General features: G+C 57.0%; 3 protein-coding genes across 4 annotated transcripts in view; 1 reads left to right on the top strand and 2 right to left on the bottom strand.

The window, feature by feature from the left end:
• The first annotated feature begins 302 nt into the window (after nt 1-302).
• On the top strand, nt 303-2,348 carry LOC119702546 (C-type lectin domain family 2 member D-like). Its single transcript, XM_038140810.1, has 6 exons — nt 303-604; nt 720-796; nt 1,176-1,274; nt 1,377-1,558; nt 1,759-1,859; nt 1,950-2,348. The coding sequence occupies exons 1-6, from the start codon at nt 303-305 to the stop codon at nt 2,062-2,064; spliced, it is 876 nt and encodes a 291-aa protein (XP_037996738.1). The 3' UTR covers nt 2,065-2,348.
• A 5,258-nt stretch (nt 2,349-7,606) lies between these two features.
• Nucleotides 7,607-11,561, bottom strand: LOC119702820 (C-type lectin domain family 2 member B-like). Its single transcript, XM_038141453.1, has 6 exons — nt 11,442-11,561; nt 9,994-10,209; nt 9,515-9,613; nt 9,218-9,399; nt 8,917-9,017; nt 7,607-8,826 (listed from the first exon to the last, which is right to left on the bottom strand). The coding sequence occupies exons 2-6, from the start codon at nt 10,139-10,141 to the stop codon at nt 8,712-8,714; spliced, it is 645 nt and encodes a 214-aa protein (XP_037997381.1). The 5' UTR covers nt 10,142-10,209; nt 11,442-11,561; the 3' UTR covers nt 7,607-8,711.
• A 12,297-nt stretch (nt 11,562-23,858) lies between these two features.
• The window catches only part of LOC119702804 (C-type lectin domain family 2 member D-like), a 603,052-nt gene continuing 600,351 nt past the window's right edge, over nt 23,859-26,559 (bottom strand). Inside the window, exons 1-5 of one of the 2 annotated variants that reach the window (XM_038141431.1) lie at nt 25,678-26,035; nt 25,200-25,298; nt 24,916-25,097; nt 24,615-24,715; nt 23,859-24,524 (exon numbers count right to left, since the gene is read on the bottom strand). In XM_038141431.1, coding sequence (XP_037997359.1) covers nt 24,410-24,524; nt 24,615-24,715; nt 24,916-25,097; nt 25,200-25,298; nt 25,678-25,996 — 816 coding nt within the window. In that variant the 5' untranslated portion in view covers nt 25,997-26,035 and the 3' untranslated portion in view covers nt 23,859-24,409. Of the gene's footprint in view, nt 24,525-24,614; nt 24,716-24,915; nt 25,098-25,199; nt 25,299-25,677; nt 26,036-26,559 lie in introns of those variants that run through there. The other variant, XM_038141430.1, reaches the window with a different exon arrangement.

Raw genomic sequence — 26,559 nt, 5'->3', positions numbered from 1 at the left:
ACCTGCGGCGGCTCCACGTGTGTCTGCCCGCGACCGGAGCGGCCGCGGCGGGCGGCGTGATCGTGTCATTGCGGAGCGGCGGCGGGACCCGGAGCCCGGCGAGGCGGCGGCGGAGCTCGGAGCGGCTCCAGCCCAGGTGGGACCCGCGGTCGGCGCTGCCCCAGCTCGGGGCTCGCTGCGGGCGGAGGGGCCGCGGTGAGGGGCGGGGGGGTTCTGGCGAGTTCCTTGTGCCGGTGCCCCCGTGTCCCCCCTGCGCTGAGGCCGCCGAGGCAGCGGCTGCCCGCGGTGTCCCCCGTGCCCGGATGGCCGGGGCCGAGCCGGTGCCGCGGCAGCGATGGCTCCCGCCGGCTGCTCTCGCTGGGACGGAGGCGGCTGCTCCGTGCCCGCGACACTTCCCGGCCGTGCGGCAGCGGGCTCGGGGCCGCTGCTCGGGCGGGCGGGAGGTGTCCGTGCCCGGCTCGGGGCTGGCACGGCACGAACCTGAACGCGCCTCGGAGCCCAAAGCGCTGCAGGCGCCGAGCGCGGGCAGCAAGCGCCGCATCCTGCGGGCTCCGGGGCCGAGGCTTCTCTGCCCTCTGTGCCAGGAGGCGCCCCGTGTTCGCAGGCAGGGAGCCCCAGCGGCCGTGCCGGCGCCCGGGGTGGCCGCGCTGCAAGGCGGCGGGGCAGGGAATGCGGGGCACGATGGTCAGCAGCCCGGGGCTGACCATCGTGTGAGGAAGTGTGAGGAAGCCCCTGGCTGCCCAGGGCACATCAGCAACCGGCAAGAAACACAAAAGGGACCTCAGCAGATTCCTGGGTGAGTGCAGAGCCACCCCTGTGGCCTCTAGGGAGGGGCCAGTGTCCCCTCCCAAGGCCAGGGCTGGCAGGTGTGTGGCTGTTTCCCGAGGTGTGGATGAGGCCTGGTGCTCTGCTGGGCCCCATCAGTGGCTGGCAGCAAGAGCCCCAGCTGCCCCCAAGGCTGTGCAGCTCTCCTGCTGCAGGCTGTGCCCACAGCTGTGTCCCTGGCTGTGGCCAGAGCTGTGTCCCTGCCCGTGCCCGGGCTCTGGGCTCTCTGGCTGCCAGCTGAGCGAGGGCCACACTGGCTGAGGGCTCCCTGCTGTGCTCCCTGGGCAGGGGCTGAGCAGATTGCAGGGCCGGCTCTGCTTCTGGCAGCCAGCAGCTCTTTCCTGCTCCAGGTGAACGGCTCAGGCGCCATCCCGTGGGCACGGCGCTGCTGATCCTGCTGCTGCTGCTGCTGCTGCTGGCTCTGCTGGTGGCCTTGGCTGTGCTGGCAGGTAAGGCAGGGGCAGCAGCCTGGGCCCAGCCCCTCGGGGCAGAGCGGGCTCCCTGCTCCCTGCAGAGGGCAATGCTCAGACCTTCTCCTCTTGCCCCTGCAGCTCCGCAGGCTCCAGTGACAGCTGCCACTCCACAGTGTGTTCTGGGCTGTCCCCCTGACTGGATTGGGCACAAGGGGGTCTGCTACTACTTCTCAAGGGATTACGGCACCTGGGAGCAGGGTCAGGAACGCTGCTCCGAGCTGAACGCCTCCCTGGCCATTGCCAAGGATGAGGAGGCCATGGTGAGTGAGGGGCTGCGGGCGGTGCGGGCTGGCTGAGGGCAGCCTGGGGGTGCTCCTGGGCCGGGCTCGGGGCTCGTAGGGCTGGGGGTGCAGCCCCGGGCCGGGGCCTTGCAGGGAAGGAGCCCCGGCGTGCGGGGGCAGCCCCGGGCACGTGTCCCCCCGAGGGGCCGGGGCAGCTGCCACTCCTCTCTCCCGGGCAGGATTTGCTCTTCCGCCTCCGCGGGAACGGCGATTACTGGCTCGGGCTGCGCAGACGGGGCCAGCGCCTGCACTGGGGGGACGGCAGCAGCTACAGCTCCCGGTGAGTGCCGGGGAGCCGGGCAGGGCCTGGCTGGACAGGGGCACAAGGTGTTCCCCTGGCAGCCAGCGCTGCCTCTGCTCCTCCCTGCAGGGTTCCTGTCTTTGGCGATGCCGAGTGCGTGTACCTGGCTGACGAGAGATTCAGGAGCGAGAACTGCTCAAATCCGCGGCCGTATGTCTGCAGCAAGGCCCAAGCTCCCCTGTGACGGGGGCTGCAGAAAGGACCTTCTCCATGCTGGGCAGTGCCAGCTTCCCCTCTCAGCCCAGCCCAGGGCTGTCCTTCCTCAGCTGCACCCTGTGCCTTGCACTGCCTCTCAGGGTCACCTCAGTGCCTGTCCATCCCCAGAGCCAGCGCTGGGCTGGGGCTGCAAAGGAAACGTCTCTGCAATCCATCCTGCCACCCATGCTGCCTGCAGGGAGTGCACTGCCCTCATGACACAACCAGCTCCCATGGGAAATCCAAATCGCCCTGGCCTCTTGGAAATCATCACAAAGTGATCTGAATGTCACACTTTTGGACTGTCCATGGAAGAGGAAGCAGAACAGCTGACACATGGTGAGGAGGAATCCCACGTTGATCATCAGGCACCTGACTGTGAGCAAGGCTCTGTCAGCTGCTGCCTCTTTGTCGTCCTTGGAGGAGGGATGGTCGGAGCTGCTGCTTGGGGAAGGGAATTCCCTGCCATTGGCCATAACCCGGCCCAGAGGCGCTTCTCCTGCCGTGGGGCGAGGCTGTGCCTGTGCGAGCAGCCCCGCACGGGCCCTTCCTGTCCCCCGTGGTGCCCGAGGGCCCTGTCCCCCTGCTCGCTGCCCGGGACCCTGCGCTCGCCTCTCCCTGCCCTGCCCAGCCCCGGCTGCCGCCAGCGCCCCTGCCGGCCGCGCCCGGAACTGCAGCGAGGGGCGAGCGCTGCGGCCGGGCCGGGCCGGGGCTGGGTGTGCGCCTGCGCGGGGCCCGCGCTGCGCTGGGGCTGGATGGAGCTGCTGCAGCAATGGAGAGCGTGCGGGACTGAGGGGTGATTTTTATACTAATGAAGGATCTCTATGAGAGCTCCTTAATTTCACAATTACAATAATTCGGAGGGAGGGGGTTTACATTTTCCATTGCCTTCCTTAGCAGACACCTGTCCTTCAAACCAGAACACCCCATCCCTCTGTGACCCGGTGTGGGGAGGAGGGAGGGAGGGATGGAATAGGGGATAAAGTGGAGCCCAGGAAGGAGAGATCAGTGTGGGGAAGGTGCATTTTTAGGATTTGTGGTAACTTCTCATTCAGTTGCTTTCATTTGTTTGATAATAAATTCAATGAAATTTAATTTCCCCAGTCCGGGCCTGTTCTGCCCGGGGTGGGTGAGAGATCTCTGGCTGCCTTTCTGGAGAGCCCCGAGCCTTTGCTGCTGTGTTCCGTTGCCTGCCCTGGGGCAGCAGGAGAGGCACAGAGCGCTTCTGCTGGCCCCGGGCACCTGGCCCGGCCCAGCCCAAGAATCCCTGCCATCATTCCCTGCACCATTCCCGGCCCCACGGCGGCTCCGGCTCCGCGGGCAGGCGGCTCCAGGAGCTCCGAGTGGGCAAAATGGGAGCGAGGGAGAGGAGGCAGCTGCTGCCAGCGGGTGAAATGTCTTTGCTGCCGGCTGGCAGGGAGAGGAGCAGGGAGAAAGTGGTGCCAAGGAAAGGGCAGAGAAAGAGGGACAAGGCTGGAGCGGTGGAAGGCGGCGGGGATGGCCATGGGGCAGGCGGGCATTTTGCTTTCCAGCTCTGTGGGAGGAAACCAGGAGCTGTCAAATCCCTGCAGGAAAAGAGGGCAGAAATAGCAGGTGGAGGAAATCGCTGACAATTGGGATTCATTTGATCTGCCTGACCTGCAAAGCTGACAGACCCTGAGCTCTGCCAGCGTTGTGATGTGTCTTGCCCTGCCCCTCCCCTGGCTGCAGCAGCGCCTCTGGACACGGCCCCGGGTCTCTGAAGGAGCTGCACCGAGGCACAGGGAGGTGCTGCTGCAATAAGAGTGAGAGAATAAAATAACCAGAATAAAAAGCTGCCCCACCTGCTCTCCTCCACCTGGTAACATTAAAAGAGCTGCCCTGAGGCACTGTCAGGGCTCAGTGCTGGGTAAAAACTGTCATGGGAAAGGCTGGGAGATGTGAAGGGAATAAAATTCAGAGAATGGTATAAAATATTCTGAAAATACTGCACCAGTAGTAAACACTGCCGTTGTGTGACAAAAACCAGCTGTATTAAGGGTCTGTCAGTCAGGCAGGACCAGAGTTGTGCTTCCTCATTCACTGAGTAGCGGCCGATTATAAGAGGCCCTGAGAGAGTGCAGAGAACAGAGAGCAGACAGACAGTAGCCTTTTGAGCAGACTTATTCACAAAGTTCCTTGGGAAGCAGCCCTTGAAAACAAAGGAGTCCAGGAAAGGTGGGCACGCTGCAAAACAGAGACCTTGAGGGCACATGAACAGACTGTCCCTGTGTGCCCAGAGATGAGTCAGCAAGGCAGACATCCAGCCCAGATGGGCAATGAGGATTGGAAGGAATTCAGGAATAAAAGGAGGATGTACCATCTTTGGAAGGAGGGTCAGGTCACCCAGGAAGTTTTTAAGGGGGTTGCTAGGATATGTAGGAAAGAAAAACTGGGGAGGCCAAAGCTTACTTTGAACTTAAATTGGCAACTTTTGTAAAGGATAATAAAAAATGTTTTTACAAATAATGGTAAAAGGAAGGGTAAGAGCAGCTTTTGTTCCCTTTTGGATGCAGGAGGGAGCTCAGTAACTGCAGATGAGGAGAAGGCAGAGGTGCTCAAGGCCTTCTTTGCCTCAGCCTTCAGTGGGAACACAGCTTGTCCTCAGGCCAAGTGTCCTCCTGGGCTGGGGGATGGTGTCAGGGAGCAGAATGGGCCCCCTGTGATCCAGGAGGAGGCAGTCAGAGAACTGCTGAGCTGCTTGGATGTCCATAAATCCGTGGGCCCAGGTGGGCACAGGGCTGGCCCCAGCAGAGAGCCTGAGGGACAGCCCTGGTGCCTGGCCCCAGCTGGCTGCAGCACCCTCACCAGCACTCTCTGGCCCGGCCATGCAGCCAGGGCTGAGCCCAGCACAGAGTGCTCCTGTCCCAGCCCTGGGCTGCAGCTTTTCCAGCAGTGAGCTGTGGCACACAGTGCCAAAGGCCTGCTGGAGCCCAAGCAGTCCAACAGTCTACCCCTATTTAGAAACAGCAAGTCTAGCAAAGTCCCGTCCCCGCGGGGCTGGCTGACCCGCTGTGACTCATGGGCCCTGGCAAATCATCCTTTGCTGCCTTGCATCCCGCCCAGGCTCTCTCCCGACCGCTCGGGCTCCGGGCCAGCGCGTCCATGGTCCAGTGAGCCCAAAGCGAGCTCCCTCCGTCGCTCCTCCCCGCGGCGCTGGCGGCTCGGCCCGGCCCAGGGGAGGCCGCAGAGGCCGCGCTGCCAAAGGCCGGGCCGGGCCGGGCCCAGCAGGGCTCTGGAGCAGCGCGCCGGGACACAGAGGTGGCTCCACAGGCACGGCAGGGGATACTCGGTGGGGTTTTTAAATTCTGCATTGACAGGGTAACATGGAGGTGTTTTAAAGGATTTGATTTATTATCAGTGTCGATGAAGAGTGCGAGCTGGGAGATGGAAGAGTCAATGTTATTCTGGTAAAAGCTAGCTTCTTTCCTGGTTACAATATCTTAGAAATGTTTTTCAGCCTCTTAGCTGAAAATTGCCACACAGCACTGCTGTTACTTCTAACGCCAGTCACCTCCGTTTGTACCTCACGAGGCTCTGTTTCAGTGCATCTTTCACGGTTCCAATTCTCTACAGTACCTGGTCTCTTTGCAGGGCTGCATTTTGAAACTCGTTCAAACAATCTCTCTCTCAGCAATGTCATCTCTGCTCCGTGGCGTCCCTAAGCCAGCACGCCCTATCTCAGTGCCTGCAAACAGGTGCAGGGCTGGGTGAGCTTTGGCAGGTTTTGAGAATTCTTTACAAATCCATTTCTCACATCTTTCTTTCTTTTTTGTGCTGTAAAAACTTTTTTGGTTCTCTTATTTATTATTTCATGTATATAGTGAAGCATATAAGGTACTATTACTTATACTGTTGTTATGTAACTAAAATTTCAAAATTTATTTTGTAAACTTTTTTTAGTTAAGGTATATATTTTTTTAAAAATTGTTTAATAAGGATTTATTGTTTGTTTTAATTTAATTTGTTAAACTTTTCATTTTTGAAGATGTTTGTGGATAGACAGAGTGGTTAGATAAGTTTATGTAATATAATCTTTTAAAATTTTATATTTATGTCTATGTGCTCGTAAGAGAAAATTGATGGTGGTTTTGTTTTGTAAGATTGCATGTTTAATAGTACTAATATTTGTAATTATATTATTAATAATAATGGAGGTAGTATTGATTTATTTTTGTTTAATTACTACTCTGGTTTAATTGTTTTAGTGTTATAGTTGAGGTGAGTTGAGGTAAAAAGAAATTTGATGTAACTTGTTTTGTAGGCTTTTAGGGTTTAAAATTGTTATTACTGGGTTTTTTTATAATGATGGGTTGACTTTTTAAAGTTTTTTCTGATTTTTTTTCAATATTTGGTGTTCTTATAGTGAGTTGTTTGGTGTAATATGGGCTATTTTTATATTTTGAGGGAATGTTTTCTAGGTTTTATTGTTATCAATGAGTTCATATTTTTGGTAATTTCTGTGGGACTTTGTTAACATTGATAGTTTTATTTCAGGGGGTACAGGAGTGTCCTGAGTGACTTTCTGACTCCCGTATCCCCATTTGCAGTCCAGCCCAGAATAAGCTGTGTCCCTCTGGGGCTGGCTCTGAGGGCGAAGGGGCAGAGCAGGAGGCGCAGGCTGTGCTCACCAGCTGCCCCCCTGCTGCCCAGCGCTGCTCCTGGGCTCAGCTCTCTGCAGAGCGGATGCCAGGGCAGAGCTCTCCTTCGCCCTCGGGGAACTTTGGCTGCCTGAGGCAGAGAAGTTCCCTGCACTGTGGGTTTTCCTGTTCTTTGGAGCTGTTTACACTGCTCTGCACTGAACACAGGAAAGCGCCTGCTGCTGACAGCTGTGGCACACCGGGAAAACCTGGCACCAGAGGGACTGATAAGGGACTGATAAGGGACTGAAGGGACTGAAGGGACTGAGTGAGCCAAGCCTCACCTCACACAGGGGACTTTCTGAGTTTGTAAATATTTGAACAGTGAAAGGTTCTGTTGTTTGATATTGATAATTTTCTTTGTGCTGGTGAATACTTTGCCTGTTAAATGAACAGGTTTTTACATTTTTATCCAAGGACAGCTTTATCCCAAACCACTTGGAGGTGGGGCAGCTTGAATTTGCTTTCCAGAGGAACGGCCTTCAGAGCTTTTTCTCCCAAAATTGCCCTGGCCCAGGACACTTGGCACCACTTTCTCCCTGCTCCTCTCCCTGCCAGCCGGCAGCAAAGACATTTCACCCGCTGGCAGCAGCTGCCTCCTCTCCCTCGCTCCCATTTTGCCCACTCGGAGCTCCTGGAGCCACCTGCCCGCGGAGCCGGAGCCGCCGTGGGGCCGGGAATGGTGCAGGGAATGATGGCAGGGATTCTTGGGCTGGGCCGGGCCAGGTGCCCGGGGCCAGCAGAAGCGCTCTGTGCCTCTCCTGCTGCCCCGGGGCAGGCAACAGAACACAGCAGCAAAGGCTCGGGGCTCTCCAGAAAGGCAGCCAGAGATCTCTCACCCATCCTGGGCAGAACAGGCCCGGACTGGGGAAATTAAATTTCATTGAATTTATTATCAAACAAATGAAAGCAACTGAGTGAGAAGTACCACAAATCCTAAAAATGCACCTTCCCCACACTGATCTCTCCTTCCTGGGCTCCACTTTATCCCCTATTCCATCCCTCCCTCCCTCCTCCCCACAGCGGGGCACAGAGGGATGGGGTGTTCTGGTTTGAAGGACAGGTGTCTGCTAGGGAAGGCAATGGAAAATGTAAACCCCCTCCCTCCGAATTATTGTAATTGTGAAATTAAGGAGCTCTCATAGAGATCCTTCATTAGTATAAAAATCACCCCTCAGTCCCGCACGCTCTCCATTGCTGCAGCAGCTCCATCCAGCCCCAGCGCAGCGCGGGCCCCGCGCAGGCGCACACCCAGCCCCGGCCCGGCCCGGCCGCAGCGCTCGCCCCTCGCTGCAGTTCCGGGCGCGGCCGGCAGGGGCGCTGGCGGCAGCCGGGGCTGGGCAGGGCAGGGAGAGGCGAGCGCAGGGTCCCGGGCAGCGAGCAGGGGGACAGGGCCCTCGGGCACCACGGGGGACAGGAAGGGCCCGTGCGGGGCTGCTCGCACAGGCACAGCCTCGCCCCACGGCAGGAGAAGCGCCTCTGGGCCGGGTTATGGCCAATGGCAGGGAATTCCCTTCCCCAAGCAGCAGCTCCGACCATCCCTCCTCCAAAGGCGACAAAGAGGCAGCAGCTGACAGAGCCTTGCTCACAGTCAGGTGCCTGATGATCAACGTGGGATTCCTCCTCACCATGTGTCAGCTGTTCTGCTTCCTCTTCCATGGACAGTCCAAAAGTGTGACATTCACACCAGTTTGTAATGATTTCCAAGAGGCCAGGGCGATTTGGATTTCCCATGGGAGCTGGTTGTGTCATGAGGGCACTGCACTCCCTGCAGGCAGCATGGGTGGCAGGATGGATTGCAGAGACGTTTCCTTTGCAGCCCCAGCCCAGCGCTGGCTCTGGGGATGGACAGGCACTGAGGTGACCCTGAGAGGCAGTGCAAGGCACAGGGTGCAGCTGAGGAAGGACAGCCCTGGGCTGGGCTGAGAGGGGAAGCTGGCACTGCCCAGCGTGGAGAAGGTCCTTTCTGCAGCCCCCGTCACAGGGGAGCTTGGGCCTTGCTGCAGACATACGGCCGCGGATTTGAGCAGTTCTCACTCCTGAATCTCTCGTCGGCCAGGTACGCGCACTCAGCATCGCCAAAGACAGGAACCCTGCAGGGAGGAGCAGAGGCAGCGCTGGCTGCCAGGGGAACACCTTGTGCCCCTGTCCGGCCAGGCCCTGCCCGGCTCCCCGGCACTCACCGGGAGCTGTAGCTGCTGCCGTCCCCCCAGTGCAGGCGCTGGCCCCGTCTGCGCAGCCCGAGCCAGTAATCGCCGTTCCCGCGGAGGCGGAAGAGCAAATCCTGCCCGGGAGAGAGGAGTGGCAGCTGCCCCGGCCCCTCGGGGGGACACGTGCCCGGGGCTGCCCCCGCACGCCGGGGCTCCTTCCCTGCAAGGCCCCGGCCCGGGGCTGCACCCCCAGCCCTACGAGCCCCGAGCCCGGCCCAGGAGCACCCCCAGGCTGCCCTCAGCCAGCCCGCACCGCCCGCAGCCCCTCACTCACCATGGCCTCCTCATCCTTGGCAATGGCCAGGGAGGCGTTCAGCTCGGAGCAGCGTTCCTGACCCTGCTCCCAGGTGCCGTAATCCCTTGAGAAGTAGTAGCAGACCCCCTTGTGCCCAATCCAGTCAGGGGGACAGCCCAGAACACACTGTGGAGTGGCAGCTGTCACTGGAGCCTGCGGAGCTGCAGGGGCAAGAGGAGAAGGTCTTGAAGAGCAAGAAGAGCATTGCCCTCTGCAGGGAGCAGGGAGCCCGCTCTGCCCCGAGGGGCTGGGCCCAGGCTGCTGCCCCTGCCTTACCTGCCAGCACAGCCAAGGCCACCAGCAGAGCCAGCAGCAGCAGCAGCAGCAGCAGGATCAGCAGCGCCGTGCCCTCGGGATGGCGCCTGAGCCGTTCACCTGGAGCAGGAAAGAGCTGCTGGCTGCCAGAAGCAGAGCCGGCCCTGCAATCTGCTCAGCCCCTGCCCAGGGAGCACAGCAGGGAGCCCTCAGCCAGTGTGGCCCTCGCTCAGCTGGCAGCCAGAGAGCCCAGAGCCTGGGCACGGCCAGGGACACAGCTCTGGCCACAGCCAGGGACACAGCTGTGGGCACAGGCTGCAGCAGGAGAGCTGCACAGCCTTGGGGGCAGCTGGGGCTCTTGCTGCCAGCCACTGATGGGGCCCAGCAGAGCACCAGGCCTCGTCCACACCTCGGGAAACAGCCACACACCTGCCAGCCCTGGCCTTGGGAGGGTACAATGGCCCCTCCCTAGAGGCCCCAGGGGTGGGACCTGCACTCACCCAGGAATCTTCTGAGTGTATTCCACGTTGCTGATCTGTCCTCCTGAGGCTTTGTCACAGCTCCACGAGTGGAGCAGGGTTCACTCTCCTCCAGCTCACAGCCGGCATCTCTCTGTGTTGAATAAACAGCGCCCTGCTCCTTAGACATCAGGAGCGCTGGCAAAGCCTTTGGGAGCTCGGCCTCGGGAGCAGCTTTACAGCGGCGCTGGTGGCACCCTGCAAGGGACACGATGAGCGGTCAGTGCTGCTGCCGGCCCTGCGGGAGCCCGAGGCTCGGCAGGGCGGTGGCAGCTCCGGCTGCGCTGTCGCCGCTGCCCAGAGTTGCGGCAGCAGCAGCGGCGGAGCCAAGCGCAGCCTCCGGGAGCTCGGCGGTGCCCGCAGCCCCGGCCCCTGGGGCTCTGCAGCCGCTGCAGCCCCCAGCTCCGTGCCGGGACAGGCGCTGACAGCGCCTGCGAGCTGCCGCCTGCTGCTGGCCCGGGGCAGCTGCGGCTCGGAGTCCGCCTGCCCAGGGCCGAGAAGCAGCAGCCCCGGGCTGCTGACCATCGTGCCCCGCATTCCCTGCCCCGCCGCCTTGCAGCGCGGCCACCCCGGGCGCCGGCACGGCCGCTGGGGCTCCCTGCCTGCGAACACGGGGCGCCTCCTGGCACAGAGGGCAGAGAAGCCTCGGCCCCGGAGCCCGCAGGATGCGGCGCTTGCTGCCCGCGCTCGGCGCCTGCAGCGCTTTGGGCTCCGAGGCGCGTTCAGGTTCGTGCCGTGCCAGCCCCGAGCCGGGCACGGACACCTCCCGCCCGCCCGAGCAGCGGCCCCGAGCCCGCTGCCGCACGGCCGGGAAGTGTCCCGGGCACGGAGCAGCCGCCTCCGTCCCAGCGAGAGCAGCCGGCGGGAGCCATCGCTGCCGCGGCACCGGCTCGGCCCCGGCCATCCGGGCACGGGGGACACCGCGGGCAGCCACTTTTTCCACTGTTGTGGCCGGAATAGCTGCTAGTAAAGTCCAGGGTGAGGAAGCAAAAAGGGCTTCTGCGTGCCATCCACAGATGTTTCATTCAGCCACCTGGTAAGATGTTCAGGTCGCAGACACACACACACACACACATACACGGAGCGTCCAGGTTACTCTGTCCCGTGAGGCCAGGGGTGCCCCTGGTCTCGGGGCAGTACAAAGGTAAGGGCCAATCGGGGAACAGGGAGCAGTGTCTCAGGGACACGGGAACAGACCTAGGAACAGGGGAAGGAGCCAGTGGGGTCTTAACAGCTTTTTGACGGAAGCTTCTTGCGTCTGTCCAACTCAAGGGATGCCGCCCAGAGTCTCCGTACTGCGCAATTTTAGTGCAGGGGGGACACGGGGGCACCCGGCACAAGGAACTCGCCAGAGCCCCCCCCGCCCCTCCCCGCGGCCCCTCCGCCCGCAGCGAGCCCCGAGCTGGGGCAGCGCCGACCGCGGGTCCCACCTGGGCTGGAGCCGCTCCGAGCTCCGCCGCCGCCTCGCCGGGCTCCGGGTGCCGCGGCCGCTGCGCTCCCGGCCCGACACAGCGGGCACGGCCGCTGCCCGCCGCAGATTGGAGCCGATCTGATCAGGCAGTGGGCAGGAACACAGCCAGCCGCGGCTCGGAGGCGCAGCGTGGCTGCCCAGCTCCCCGACCCCACCGCGGTCCCCTCTCCCCGGCGCTCCCCGCTGCCTTCTGCGGCCTCGGTTGTTTCACCATTCTGGGGGCTCGCAGCGCGCACCGCTGCCAGCCCGGATGCGGGGGTCAGAACCCAAATCCCTTTGGATTAGCTGAGCGCGATGCAAACCCACCCCGGGTGTGGCAGGCGCCGCCCCTCGCTGCCGCCGGCGCTCTCCCCCGCTCCCGGGGCTCGGCTGTGCCCGGCGCGGCGGCTCCGGCTGCCCCCGGGCCACCTCCCTGCCCCCCGGGGCATCTGCCCGAAGGGCTCTGCCTGCCCCTGCTTACTGAAACCGCACGCTCCCTGTGTTAGAATGCCTTAGAAACGCGTGGAAATGCTTTTTTAAAGTTAATCTTGTGTTTTTCATGAACTCTGATTTCTCTGAGAATTTTTACTGGAGGGATTCAAAGCGGTAAATGCAGTGCATTACTATTATTATTGTTATTGTTATTATTAATATTTGGTGCAGCACAACACAAATAAATTCCTTTACCAGAAATGCTGATAACATTTAGCACATGGTATTACACGAAATACAATCTCAAAAAGCTCCTGGTTTGTTGGACACTCAGCCAAATTCTACATTCTTGTTTCTTTCCGTACAGTTGCACTTTAAAAAGTCTTAGTAAATTTATGCTTCCTTAAAATTTGCAGCTACCGTGAGTTTTTCTCAATGTTAAAACACACTGGATCAATGTACATGTCACATTTTTCTAATCCCTCCGTGCTGTTATTTCAACCATGGTTTGTTCACATTTCCAGTGCCTTTTGGTATTAATAGCAGCAGAATAAGTTGCATTTTGTAGTACCCAGAACTTTTAAGGATATTGATTGTTAGTTGGGTTCTGTTTTATTTGAATATGATTTTCGTGTTGGTAACATTAGGCAAAGCTAGATCTGAGGAATGTAATATTATATTACTCTATTGAGTAAATTTTTTTAGTAATCATTTATGTGCAGGTGGGTTTCTGTTTCAGCATTGCTGACTTTGGACGAGGTCAAGTTTCAGTCTTCTTCACTTTAGGCCACTTCATGTTCTATTCCAGTTTTATCAAGAGCAGATTTTATTCAGTATTAAAGATGTAACTTTATATTCTCTTAAGCGTACCTCTAAATCTGCTGAGGTGACATCGAATTACACTGCAATTAATATTATGTCCTAAGTTAATTTTGTTTAAATATGTTTGTCTACATTGCAAGGTGTAGTTGTTTTCTTCTAGAGATAAGACAGGTCCAACTGAAGCAGCAGCGATGAAGCACTGATAAACACCTGCTGTTGGACAGAAGCAGACACAGTTTGCTGAGCCCTCGATCCTCTCCCAGCTCCCACAGGTGTCAGAGCTGCACTGCCCAACAGGATCAGTCACTGGGATCTCTTCTGTTTTATCTCCCACAGCTAACACAGGACAGTGGCTGCTTGTTCTGCAGGATGCTGTTACCCACTGGAGCTGTTCAGAGTTTCACTGCTGTGGACACATGAATGCTGCAAGAATATTGTCCCAAATTCCTGAGGCGGTTCCTGCTGATCCATTGCTCCCATCACGGGGATTCACTGATTTTTATAACAGGCATTGTTCATAAGGTGTCATTGCCTTGTTTATAACTGGCTTTTCACAATCTTTGGCATGTCTTTGTGTGACTGTCTACAAGACACGTGTCCCTGTGGGCTCTGTCTGTTCTGCTCTCCAGCTGCAGGTGCATCTCTTTGAACAGGCTGTCTGCAGCCCTTCCCTGCACTGCCTGCTCAGCCTGGAGTCCCTTCTCTTGTTCCAGCAGGGCTGCTGGGCCTTGGCCCAGGGCTGGCTCATGGTTTCCTGTGGTTTCAGAGCTCCAGGATGAGATCCCTGGGCTCTGTCCAAAGCCTCTCCTGACCTGAGGCTCCTGTGCTCTTTGCCGCCCCTTTTGTGGCACATCCTTGTGGGACAGGGCTGTGAGCTGCTGAGGGCAAGGCTGCTTCTGCTCCGTGCCAATCAGACACAGCCCAGGAATTCCCACAGGAGCACTCCAGCAGTTTGCTGTGCTTGGGGCATCTCACAGCTGCTGTTGCTGACAGACTTGCTTTTAGGGTGTGTGAGGGAGACCCTCCCAGTGAGGGTCTGGGCTCTGGCCGGGCCCTGGCTGGACCTGTTTGGAAAATGGCCAACAAACCCAGATGTTTTCTGCCTCAAAGCTCTCTTCAAGCCTCTTTGCCTTGGCAATTTGACCCTCTGACAATTGGACAGCTGGATCTGTTTTAAAGGAGCTTGGACACCTTTCCTGGGAATGGCTCTCCAGGTCCTCTCTGAAACGAGGTTGGTCAGCTGCTGCAGGCTCTGGGTGATGGTGCAGTGTTTCAGACATTGATAATCATCCAATTTCACACTGAATGTGTTATTAATTACATGTATTATCTGACTTACTCTTGATTGCTGTCAGGTTCTTGTTTCACTGCATGAATTGTTTTGTTTTGATGTTCCCTTCATGTTCATAGCAGGAGACATGCATGTTATTTGTAAAACCAAAAGAAAGAGAATTGGCTCCTAAAGAATGTCTGAACAATGCAACGTTTATACTAAAAGCATTTGCAAAGGCTTTTCTGTAAGTGTCCCAGTGAGGGTGGCAGTGCCAAACCTCTCTGGTTCCCTGCCTCAGGCGAGGGTGGTGAAAAGGAAAAGGAGCGGGTTCCATGGAGCTGCCCGGAAAGAGCTTTAACAAAGGCTGAGAAACAACAAACGTGGAGAGGCCGTGCACAATACGAGGGGCAGGACCCAAAGACCCCAAACAAAGGGGAAGCAACAATCTGTCCACTCAGGGGTGGAACATTCTAGAACTGGAACCATACGGGGGAAACAAGCAAGCACTGGGGAGCAGAACTTGGGCAGCTTAACATGAAAACACCCAAGGCTGATGGGGAACTCTCAGGCTGGGCCTGACTTAAGCAAAGGATTCCCAGGGCTTGAAACCAATGGCTGGCTCTTTTGGGGTAAAATCCAGCTGTTTCTGGTCACAGCTGGGCCAATCCCACACATGAGGATCTCCAGCTGAGTGTGCCATGGCAGGGCCTGGCTGTTTATGAACTGAGGGAGAAGTGTGCCTGTGTTTTATCAGCAGCAGGTTTCAAGGGGTCACCTGCTCACCTGCTCAGACATGGATCGCCTCCGAGACAGCGAGGCCCAGGGAGAAGAGAGGTGACCTTGTCACCACCCAGCCTTGGTGGCCAGGACAGGGACAGAGGCAGGACTGCCAGCACATGGCTGTGCCTGGAGACCTGGAGAGGCAGCTTGGCCACAGAGGCCTTCTGTCCTACAGCATTACCACCCTGATATTGTGTTCTACCAGCCCTCTTTAGCTTTGCCCTGCTCAGGCTTCCAGACAGACATTCAGTGATGCCAAGGTCAACATTCCCAGCTGCTGGACTTCTCCTGCCCAGGCAGCACGACCCCTGAGTGCCAGCCATGGGGACTTTAGAACTATGGTCATTTATTTCCATTCCCTAACAGACACTGGACATTATCTTTCTGTCCTCCCATGCTTCAACACCCTCTGTCAGTGACATGACTGTACCTGAGAATGCAAAATTGGAGTATTTTGGTGACTATAACCTGTCTTTCATGTGTCTTATCCTGGAGCTAATAGATAACCAGTAATAACCTTAAAAAGACAGTAATCTCACAGAAACAAAATGTTTTAACATCAGAATGCATAAGCTTTTTTTTTTAACAAAAAGAAAGGGGAATTGTTACAAATCGGTAGAAATCCAAATAAAAGAAAAGCCTTATAATATCATGGTTTAGGCCTGCTGATTGGGCTGGGTGCAGCTCACAGCTGGGCTGTTAATTGTCATTAAAGAGAATCAGAGGAATGAGAATCAGTCTGCAGAACAATCTATTTTCTGTAAAGAAAAACACGTTCACACCTGCAGAAACAAGAAATCTGCCCTGAAGGAACCGGTTTCCTTCACTGCCCCATGGGAATCAGTGAAGAATTTATGTAAACTAATCAAAAATAGAGAGGTTTAGCGGAAATGCAAAATGCCATTTGCTGACCAATGAACTGTCAGAGTATTTTTAGCCAGCTAGATCTAACACGGTGCTAGCTGATAATCCTGTAAGATCTGAGCTGTGCAACAAAGATGAGCCTTTTCCGGATGAAGAAACAGAGTCCCGGCTGTTTGTACTGCGACAAATCAAGGGGGACTTTTCCTCAGTTTAGCCTCCTAAAATGAGGGGAAAAGCAGTTCCCTCCTCAATTTCCCTCAATTCAGACCATTCTGGGGGCTTTGGGACATCGTTTTCATCTGTGAAGCTCCCTTCAAATGGAGGCTCCCCCTCGGTGGAACTCTTACAGTGCCTCCCTCGGCGGCCTCAGCGCAGGGGGGACACGGGGGCACCGGCACAAGGAACTCGCCAGAGCCCCCCCGCCCCTCACCGCGGCCCCTCCGCCCGCAGCGAGCCCCGAGCTGGGGCAGCGCCGACCGCGGGTCCCACCTGGGCTGGAGCCGCTCCGAGCTCCGCCGCCGCCTCGCCCGGGCTCCGGGTGCCGCCGCCGCTCCGCTCCCGGCCCGACACAGCGAGCACGGAGCCCCAGGATAGAGAAACTGCCTGGAGCGGGAGGGATTTGGCCCTTTGAGCAACCAGCGTGCGGGGAAAGCAGCGAGGGGCGAGGGAGAGAAGGGAGGAGGGGAGGAGTCAGATCGAGACTTTTTCCGGAAAAAAAAAACCGTTGTAAGGAAAAGAGCCCCACTCTGATGCAGCTGCTGAAGAACCGCAGCCCCGGGGAAGCCGCTGCTGGCGCTCCCAACAGTGAATTATCCCAGGGATTCTTGGGCTGGGCCTCGCCAGGTGCCCGGGGCCAGCAGAAGCGCTCCGTGCCTCTCCTGCTGCCCCTGGGCAGGCAACAGAACACAGCAGCAAAGGCTCGAGGATGGGCAAAGGCCAGGGAGAGATCACTCACCGGTCACCGGAATAAGGGACACGACCGGGGGCAATTCTTTGAATTTATTCTGGCACAAACCATGGCAAGAGAGCGAGAGGTGAAGCAGCAGGGTTCCAGCCTGGGAAGCAGGACTGTGCCCTCGGCCCCTGGCAGCTGCAGCAGGGCGATAAAGGATCCCCGGGCCCGAGCAGCGGCTCTGCCCCACCATGGGGATGTGTCCCGAGCCCACGCTCCGGGCCGGGCTCGCAGGGCCGAGCGCGGAGCGGGCGCTGAGCTGCTCCATGGAGCTCCCAGCGCTGCTGGGCGCGGCGGGCGCGGCACAGGCAGTGCCGGGCGTGCGGCGGCATTGCTCGGTGCCTGCCGGCGTTTGCCATCCCCAGCGAGAGCCTGAGGCCAGCCCGGCAGCGCCAGCTCAGCCTCACCGCTCCAGTTCAATCGCTGCAGGAATTAAACCCAGGGCAAACTCCCTCTTGTCGCCACTCCAAAGCCTCGAATCCAGGGCAGAACTGAGGTTCCCTCTCCATTTAGATCCCTAAATGATTGTGCAAAAGGAGGGTCAGCCCTTAATTTACATCCAAATAAAAAGTGAATCAAGGGGGATTTTCCCCTGTTTAGTCTCCTAAAAATAGTGGAAATACAGTTTCCCTTTTAAATTTCTCTCAAGAAAGACCAATATGGGGCTTCTCGACATCTTCTTCATCTGTGAAGGTCCCTTGAAATGGAGGCTCCCCCTCGGTGGAACTCTTACAGTGGCACATCGAGAGGTTCCTCTCAAGGGAAGCCCTTTCAGACCAGGCACAGCGGTGTTTGCCCTCAGCCTGAACCTGAAGATGATGAAAATGGGGCTCTTCCCCTCACTTTAAACAGCAGCATAAAGTTATTCTCCCTCGATTTCAACATGAAAATCATGGAAAGCAGTGATTGCCTTCCTAGTGAGGCACCCAAAATGATGAAGAAGGTGTGTTTTCCTTCAACTGAGACCCTTCAAATCCCAGGTGAATGGGGATCCTGCCCAGTTCAAACACAACTAGAGACAAGCTTTTCCCCCAGCAATTTCAATCCCTTTTCTCCTCGTAACCCCCTTTTTGGGGGCACTGTGGAGGGACCGGGGGCACTTCCCCCTCCTCACTGGTCACCCCTGGGGCTGCTGCACCTTGCAGAGTGCTGAGCAGCTCCCTCCCAGTTCCCTGCCAGTATCCCTCTTCCTGGCAAGCCCCGGCAGGGATGGGGAGAGCGCTGGGCAGGAGCTGGGAGCACGATTCCTTCCCAGGGCTCCTGAGATCCCTCCCAGGGCTCCTTCTCGCTCACTGCCGCTGCTCCCACTCTCCCTCCCGGTTCCCTCCTGGCATTCCCTGTGCTCCCAGTTCCCTCCCAGTGCTCCCGGGATCTCTCCCAGTGCTCCCGGCGGCAAAGCCCCGGGGGCTCAGCGTGGTCTGCTCTGGAAGAGGCGAGGCTCGAGCTGCCAGAGGGAAAACCCGGCTGGAAGGTGCCCGGGGCGGTGGCGCCCGGCAGGGCTGGCAGGGAGCGCCGGCTGCGGGGATTTCTCTGCAGTGCCCGCCGGCCTGGAGCCGCCCGGGCGGGGAGCGCGCAGGGAGCTCGGCAGCTGCTCGGGCCGGTGCGCCGAGGGTGCAGGGTGCGCATTTGCTGCTGTTCTCCGAGAAGATGGCAAAGCTTCTTCTTTCTTTCTCCGTCTTGGTTTTTATTATTGGGGGGATTTTGGTTTGTTGGGGGTTTTTGTTTGTTTGTTTGCTTTTGTTTGTTTTTTGTTTTCTTTCTTTCTTTCTTTCTTTCTTTCTTTCTTTCTTTCTTTTTCTTTCTTTCTTTCTTTCTTTCTTTCTTTCTTTCTTTCTTTCTTTCTTTCTTTCTTTCTTTCTTTCTTTCTTTCTTTCTTTCTTTCTTTCTTTCTTTCTTTCTTTCTTTCTTTCTTTCTTTCTTTCTTTCTTTCTTTCTTTCTTTTTCTCCTTCTAGCTTAACAGGGAGGCGAGTTCTGTCAGCAAATCTCGTGGTTATTTTTTCGAGGTGGCCTCTTCTTACAGAGTCTGTGGTTAGAGTAATGGGACAGAGCAAGTAGCAAGTTCCCAGAGAGAAAAGGAGGAAATACCAAAAATGTCAAACATCCGTTAGTGTGTGATTTGTTTTCCTCCTCCCTTTTACCACCTCCTGCCTTCGTGGCTGTTCCTCTGTGAGTTGCAGTGTTATGTTGCAGCAATGTATCAGCTGGCTCTCTCGATTGAGAGGCAGGTGTCAGTGGATGTTGGCTGCACAGTGATGTTATTGCCGTGTTCCCCACGCTGCCCTTTCCCCTCCCCTTGCAGCAGCCCCAGCAGTCGGGGCACGGGGGAAGGGCAGGCTGGGCACTGAGAGGCACGGCCTGGCACCGCCTGCCCTCCCGCCAAGGTCCACGGAAGCATCTTCAGCGATGGGCAGCGAGCACGTCTGCCAGCTGCGAGAGACTTTGGCAGGGCCAGGGTTACCTGTGCCACACCGAGGGTGTGAGAGGGACAGCAGCCCCTTTGGTCACCGAGCTGCGAGGCTGCAAACCACGGGGGGACAGGGCTGGGGTCCCAGCGCTGTGATTTTTCCTCATTCGGCCCTTTGTTGTAATTTTTGTCAAGGTTTAATAAATCTGTTCAAAATTTCAAAAGTGAGGGTTGTTTCTCACACTAATTTTCGATCTGCTCTTGTAGCAGCATACTGTCAGCAGTACTAGGGGGTCATTACTGTGCTCACTTTTTATTCTCTTTCACAGGAGAGAGAGTTGGCAAAGCTTTGCGGAGCTCCTGCTCCTCCTTCCTGTTCCTAAAAAAAAGCCGTGTCTCACAGTGCACTGTAATTTGCTGCCTCAGGAAGTTTCCTTTGCGTAACTCACATCATTGTGAAGCTTCTGCTCCTCCCTCCTGTTCCTAAAAGAAGCCGAGTCCCACGGTGCACTGTAACGCTCTGTTGCTGTCTCAGGCAGTTTCGTTTGTGCAACTCATCTTGAAAATGTGACTTAGAAAAGATCTGAAATACAGAGTTAATTCCTTTAACACTTTACCTGAAATCGTTGTTTTCCAGTTGATTTTGATGCTGAAACCATTCAGTGTAGCTGCTCTCCATACAAAGACACCTCTAGACATGTTTGCTCTTGCTGCCAGTAGAAGAGAATTTTCAGTAATTTCTGCAGTTTGTAATAGTAGTAGTAGTATTTCTGTGCTTCAGTCGTGTTCATCCAGCCACACTTCATGTACAAAGAGAATTGCCAAAAAACAAATATTTCAAGTTTGAACTAAAGTGCTTCTATATTTAATGTTCTTTTGTGTATCAGAGAAGATTTGGGCTGAAAAGATGAAAATCTGCCTCTGTTAAAGAGAAATTCTTCTTTTCTGGAGCCCCAATTGTACCTCAGATGTCTGTGACTCCGGATTGGTTTTGCCCCCTGAGTGTGAATGCAATTTTCAACACCAGCTGGGCTTTGTTGGAAATGGCACTGGGGACCCACAAGAAAAGTTCCTCCTTTTAGTGGCCGAGACCATGGTGAGGTTTTGAGCATGTGCTTCTCTCAGGTGGGATCTGGTGGCCCTGAGGTGGCCTTGTCTCCCCGGAGATTTCATGCCCTGAGGCAGCAAAGGCTGATGGAAGGCGCTTGATGCTCTCCTGTCCCATGGGGAGGAGCAGCAAACAGCAGAGCTGGAAGCACCTTCTCCATTCCCGGATTCTCCTGCCAGCAGATCCCTTGGCTCTCTCAGGCTCCAGAAGTCACTTTTCCTTTTGGATGGATGGCCTGAAGGCCCCAGGTGCTGCAGGTTAGGGCTGCTTCAGGAATCCTTTTGGCTTGGCAGTGTCCTTCTGCCTAAGAACTGAATTTAGAGACAGACAGATGCAGTGAGGGCAGGGAGCTAACTCAGAACTGTTAGTGGGATCCCAAAGGAAAAGGTCCCTAGAAAAGACTGCAGTTGTTTTTATAACAAAGTTTCCAGCAGAAGTTTCTGGACTCCAGGGGAGCCATGGAATAGTTTAGCAGTGTCAGAAAGAGCACATCCTCTCTTGACCAGGAGTTAGGGTTAGCAGCTAACACTTAAACACTTCTGTGGCACTTGCAGTACTTGCTGTCCGGTTGTTGACCCAGCCACTGTGGTTTACCCAGAAATTTTCTGCAGTGCAAACCACAGGATGTGATGGTTCCTGTGTCAAAAGCAAAATCAAACATTTCCCTGCATAACACAGACACCTCTCCCCCTTTCAATCCGAGATGAAATCTTGATGAAAAGCTTTGTTTGTCAGTCCCTGTCCCTCCTGCAGAGAGGCCTGGAGCTTTCCTTGCCCTGTCCCCAGGGGACTGTGAGCTGCCCTCCCCAGCACCAGAGGCCGCACGTTCCCCTGCTCGGGCAAGAAGGGAAAGGTGCCCCTTGGCAGAGCACAAGCTCCTCAGGCAGGGGCTCAGGCTGCTGTGAGCTCCTCCCCAACACCCCACGGCCATGCCAGGGGTGAAAAATGCCCCGTGTGCCGTGCACCAGCAGGGACCCTCCATCCATCTTTCCAGCCCTGTCCCTCGAGCCAGTCGGGCTCCTGGGGAGCACGGGGCAGCAAAACGAGCTCAGTTTGGCCGCGGTAGGGCGAGAGGCAAGAAGCAAGAATGCAGCGTGGTCTCCCTCTGACCTTTCCTTTGGGACAGGCCGGTGTGTCCCCACCCCAAAGGCACAGAGGGGCTTTTAAACGGTGCCACAATGTCCCCGTGCCCACGGTGCCACCAGGAGAGAGCCGCGGGGGCGTCGGGGCCAGGAGAGCTGAGCCAGAGAGCTGTGCCCGAGCGTGCCGCTGTGCCCGGCCCTGCGTGCTCGTGTGTTTGCTGCTGTGCCGGGCGTGAGGGCACACGTCCTGCTCGGCTCAGGGCACGGTGTGCTGCTGGGCACAGCTCTGTGCCCAGGGACGTGCTGCCGTGGGCACGAGCCGCGTGCCCTGCTGTGGGCACGGGGCTGCGCTGCGCTCCCAGCTGGAGCGGGGCCGGGCACAGCTCTGTGCCTGTGGGTGTGCACAGCTTCTGCAGCTGTGAGCACGGCTCTGCGGCACAGGCGTGTTGGGGTGTGACACCGACACGTTGCTGGGCTCAGGCTCCAGGTGCCAGCAGGTCCGTGCTGGGGGCACGGGTGCCTTGGCAGGGACTGTGCCCAGGTGAGCGTCTGTGCAGCACAGGTGAGCTGCTGTGGCAGGCTGGGCGCACGCAGGGGTGTGCTGCTGGCCAGTGCCGTGGGGCACAGGGGCTCTGTGCAGGTGAGCAGGTACCTGTGTGCGAGCACTGGCTCTGCACATGTCCCTGTGTGCACTCAGGGGCTGGGCACGCCCAGGGACATGGCTCTGGGTACACGGCTCCGTGCATCCTGCTGCTGTCCCACCTAGAGAGACAGACATACATATATATCTGTATCTATACATATATATATACACACATGTGTGTGTTTGTGTATGTGTCACTACCTAGCTCTGCTGGCTGCAGTGGCCCTGGCTCTCTGTGTACACTCTGCTCTTGTAAGGAGAGAATTTGCCTCTATATATGAGTTTGCCAAAAGATGGTTGTAAAGTTGCGTACAGTGATTTCCATCAGATTTAGCAGTGTTTATGTTTCCACTAAATCCCCACAAACAGGGGTATCTGCAATGGCTGTGACCCACTGCAGCTCTAACCCACGTTCCCTGGAACCTGCTGCCACCAGAGCGGGGAGCTGGGCCAAGTGCTGAACCTCTCTGGGGCTGCAGGGCTTCCTGGGCCACGCAGCTCCCTCGTGCCAGCAGCGGTGGGTGACTGCTTGAACACTCAGTTACCCTTTCAGATAATGAACCATTTGAGGCTGGGCTATGGACACTGCCTGCAGTGTTAACCCCTCAGTGGGGAGGTCCCTTGCAGGTGCTGCTCAGCACTGAATGGGCTGTGCCAGCCACAGAGTGAGAGCAGAGACACGGCAACAGAGTTAAAGGCTGGAGAAAGAACCCAAAGGATAGACTGGAACAGCCAGAGCGGGTCAGAGACAACCAAAGAAGCTCAAAGGTTTCCCAAAAGCGGAGCCCAGCTTCCAGCCAGCTTAAAGATTGTTTTACCTAACACTTTAGGTGGGGAGTTTGAGCTATATCATTTATTGGTGTAATTGTGCTGTTGTAATAGATGAGAATCACAAGCATCTGTGGAGGGGAAGTACACAGGGAACCATCAGAGGCACTGAGGTGGTTCTCTTAAGGACCAACAAGTAGAGTGAAACAAGAAATAAAGGACAAGACCAGGTTGGCCCTGTGTTCAGCACCGAGAAGATTCCACAGCCCTGCTGCCGGCAGCAAGCCCATGGGCACGGTGAGGTGGGGGCAAGAAAGCCACCCCAGAGCTCTGTCATTCCTCAGCTGTCTTTTAATGCAACAGGAACCAGAAGGCAAGACTGAGCTGGCCTCTGTACTCACCACTAAGATCCACCTGCTATGAGTTAAGAGACAGCTATTCCATGTATGTTAGGAGAAGTTTTGTAGATGTGCAGTGCTGTGACTGTAATGTGTCCCCCCAGAGTCCCCTGTCCCTCCCCTTGCAGCAGCCCCAGCAGTCAGGGCATTTGGGCAGGGCCGGCTCAGTGCCAGCAGGGCCACAGGACAGCACCTGAGCTGCAGTCAAGGTGTCAGGAAGTGATCTCCAGCAGGGCAGGGCACAGGAGGAGCTGACTGACCAAACTTTGGGAGGGGCTGGGGGCATAAAAGGCAGAGCATCCACTTTGTAAACGCGCACGAGGCCAACAGTCACAGAGACCTTCAGTGCTGTTAATTTTCCTTATTCAGTCTGTTGTTGTGTTTTTTGTTAAGGTTTAATAAACTTGTAAAATTTTAAAACTGAAGGTCGTTCCTCACATCTTCCAAGGAGAGGCCAAAAGTGTCACCTTCAGGCCAGTCTGTGATGATTTCCAAGAGCCCAGGGCGATTTGGATTCCCCAGTCTAGCTTGCTGTATAATGTTATAAATAACAAATATAGGTATTGGCTTTGGCATTTATGTACTAACTTTTGCTTTGCAATTTCTTATTGATCACAAAAATCCTGATAGTGCAGTTAGTAATTACTGCTTTTGATACAGTATAACCTGCCAGTTTATGTATGTACTGTATAGACTTTATAAACAGTGTAGTCATAGATACTATCTTAGACTGTAGCACAACAGAGACTGTGAAATCTTGGAATGATTTCTTCATGTAACTGAGAAAATGGTGTAAAATAATTAAGTAATTTCCCACATTCGAGGATTTTCTCATCAGAAAGACAAGATAATGGAAAAAAAATCAGAGCATGAAAAAACAATATTTTATGGACCCTCGTTATGAAGGAGTGAAAATACAAAAAGAGAACCAAAAGAAAAAAAGAAAACACATTAGTTTATTGTACACGACAGCCTAACACAAGTAAAACTTGGAAACTAACAAAACATGTCAGAAATTCACAGTTACACTTCAATTATTAAAAACTCAATAAATATGCATGCTCCATGTCACTGTACACAGTGAATATAATACAAGTTACCCATGGAAAAAAGGCAAGTATCCCAGGATGGGATTTTAATGCTTAACAGACTTTATAAAAAGCGTAAATTGTGAGCCGTGTTTCTCACGCATAATGAGGGCACTGCACTCCCTGCAGGCAGCATGGGTGGCAGGATGGATTGCAGAGACGTTTCCTTTGCAGCCCCAGCCCAGCGCTGGCTCTGGGGATGGACAGGCACTGAGGTGACCCTGAGAGGCAGTGCAAGGCACAGGGTGCAGCTGAGGAAGGACAGCCCTGGGCTGCGCTGAGAGGGGAAGCTGGCGCTGCCCAGCGTGGAGAAGCTCCTTTCTGCAGCCCCCGTCACAGGGGAGCTTGGGCCTTGCTGCAGACATACGGCTGCCGATTTGAGCAGTTCCCACTCCTGAATCTCTCGTCAGCCAGGTACACGCACTCGGCATCGCCAAAGACAGGAACCCTGCAGGGAGGAGCAGAGGCAGCGCTGGCTGCCAGGGGAACACCTTGTGCCCCTGTCCGGCCAGGCCCTGCCCGGCTCCCCGGCACTCACCGGGAGCTGTAGCTGCTGCCGTCCCCCCAGTGCAGGCGCTGGCCCCGTCTGCGCAGCCCGAGCCAGTAATCGCCGTTCCCGCGGAGGCGGAAGAGCAAATCCTGCCCGGAGAGAGGAGTGGCAGCTGCCCCGGCCCCCTCGGGGGGACACGTGCCCGGGGCTGCCCCCGCACGCCGGGGCTCCTTCCCTGCAAGGCCCCGGCCCGGGGCTGCACCCCCAGCCCTACGAGCCCCGAGCCCGGCCCAGGAGCACCCCCAGGCTGCCCTCAGCCAGCCCGCACCGCCCGCAGCCCCTCACTCACCATGGCCCCCTCATCCTTGGCAATGGCCAGGGAGGCGTTCAGCTCGGAGCAGCGTTCCTGACCCTGCTCCCAGGTGCCGTAATCCCTTGAGAAGTAGTAGCAGACCCCCTTGTGCCCAATCCAGTCAGGGGGACAGCCCAGAACACACTGTGGAGTGGCAGCTGTCACTGGAGCCTGCGGTGCTGCAGGGGCAAGAGGAGAAGGTCTGAGCATTGCCCTGTGCAGGGAGCAGGGAGCCCGCTCTGCCCCGAGGGGCTGGGCCCAGGCTGCTGCCCCTGCCTTACCTGCCAGCACAGCCAAGGCCACCAGCAGAGCCAGCAGCAGCAGCAGGAGCAGCAGGATCAGCAGCGCCGTGCCCTCGGGATGGCGCCTGAGCCGTTCACCTGGAGCAGGAAAGAGCTGCTGGCTGCCAGAAGCAGAGCCGGCCCTGCAATCTGCTCAGCCCCTGCCCAGGGAGCACAGCAGGGAGCCCTCAGCCAGTGTGGCCCTCGCTCAGCTGGCAGCCAGAGAGCCCAGAGCCTGGGCACGGCCAGGGACACAGCTCTGGCCACAGCCAGGGACACAGCTGTGGGCACAGGCTGCAGCAGGAGAGCTGCACAGCCTTGGGGGCAGCTGGGGCTCTTGCTGCCAGCCACTGATGGGGCCCAGCAGAGCACCAGGCCTCTTCCACACCTCGGGAAACAGCCACACACCTGCCAGCCCTGGCCTGGGGAGGGGACACTGGCCCCTCCCTAGAGGCCACAGGGGTGGCCCTGCACTCACCCAGGAATCTTCTGAGGTCCCTTTTGTGTTCGTTGCCGGTTGCTGATGTGCCCTGGGGAGCCAGGGGCTCCCTCACACTCCCATCCCTGGTGCAGAATCCACTCTCCACATCTTCACTCACTGCGCGCTCACAAGGGGCATCCCCCTGCTTGTGCCGAGTGGCTTCTTGTGCCCCAGGTAAGTGCAGAACCCCGGCTGCCGGTCCGTCCTGGAGATGCGGGGGCTCATTCTCAACTTGAATGGAGCAGACATCACTCTCCTCCAGCTCACAGCCGACATCTCTCGGCGTGGAACAAATAGCAGCTTTCCCCGGCGGCATCAGGAGCGCTGGCAAAGCCTTTGGGAGCTCGGCCTCGGGAGCAGCTTTACACCCAGGTGAAGGTATCCTGCAAGGGACACGATAAGCGGTGCTGCTGCCGGCCCTGCGGGAGCCCGAGGCTCGGCAGGGCGGTGGCAGCTCCGGCTGCGCTGTCCCCGCAGCCCCGGCCCCTGGGGCTCTGCAGCCGCCTCGCCGGGCTCCGCTGCCGCCGCCGCTCCGCTCCCGGGCACACACAGCGGGCACGGCCGCTGCCGCCGCGGGTTTGAGCCGAGGCTGTGGGAGAGCTTTTGGCGCGGGGAGCTCGCCTGCCGGCCGCCAAGGAGAGGAGATCGCTGGTAAGGAGCCGGCCGCTAGGGGATTCCATTCAACATCTGGGAAGCCGATCCTGAGGGGATCAATCTCGTGAAAATATCTGGCGGGACGGCCGCAGGGAGGTGAGACCGGCCCCAGTATCTGCCGGGCCGCTCGGCCCGAAGATGCGATCGGAGCCGGGAGCTGACGGACGCGGCGCGCCCGAGGCCGACAGGGGTTTTTCTCTGTCCCGAAAAAACTGCGCTAAGAAA

Source organism: Motacilla alba, chromosome 6, assembly GCF_015832195.1.
Source record: "Motacilla alba alba isolate MOTALB_02 chromosome 6, Motacilla_alba_V1.0_pri, whole genome shotgun sequence".
NCBI lineage: Eukaryota > Metazoa > Chordata > Aves > Passeriformes > Motacillidae > Motacilla > Motacilla alba.
The sequence above is the reverse complement of the archived record's forward strand: the minus strand, read 5'-3'. Positions and strand labels throughout refer to the sequence as shown.

What these genes read in the sequence shown, in the direction of transcription:
- LOC119702546 (XM_038140810.1), top strand. Translation starts at nt 303, where the DNA reads ATGGCCGGGGCCGAGCCGGTGCCGCGGCAGCGATGGCTCCCGCCGGCT. An exon ending in GAGGCGCCCCGTGTTCGCAG is followed by an intron (nt 605 to 719) that starts GCAGGGAGCCCC and finishes CGTGTGAGGAAG; the next exon opens with TGTGAGGAAGCCCCTGGCTG. An exon ending in GGACCTCAGCAGATTCCTGG is followed by an intron (nt 797 to 1,175) that starts GTGAGTGCAGAG and finishes TTCCTGCTCCAG; the next exon opens with GTGAACGGCTCAGGCGCCAT.
- LOC119702820 (XM_038141453.1), bottom strand. Translation starts at nt 10,141, where the DNA reads ATGTCTAAGGAGCAGGGCGCTGTTTATTCAACACAGAGAGATGCCGGC. An exon ending in TACACTCAGAAGATTCCTGG is followed by an intron (nt 9,614 to 9,993) that starts GTGAGTGCAGGT and finishes TTCCTGCTCCAG; the next exon opens with GTGAACGGCTCAGGCGCCAT. An exon ending in GGCAGCAGCTACAGCTCCCG is followed by an intron (nt 8,827 to 8,916) that starts GTGAGTGCCGGG and finishes TCCTCCCTGCAG; the next exon opens with GGTTCCTGTCTTTGGCGATG.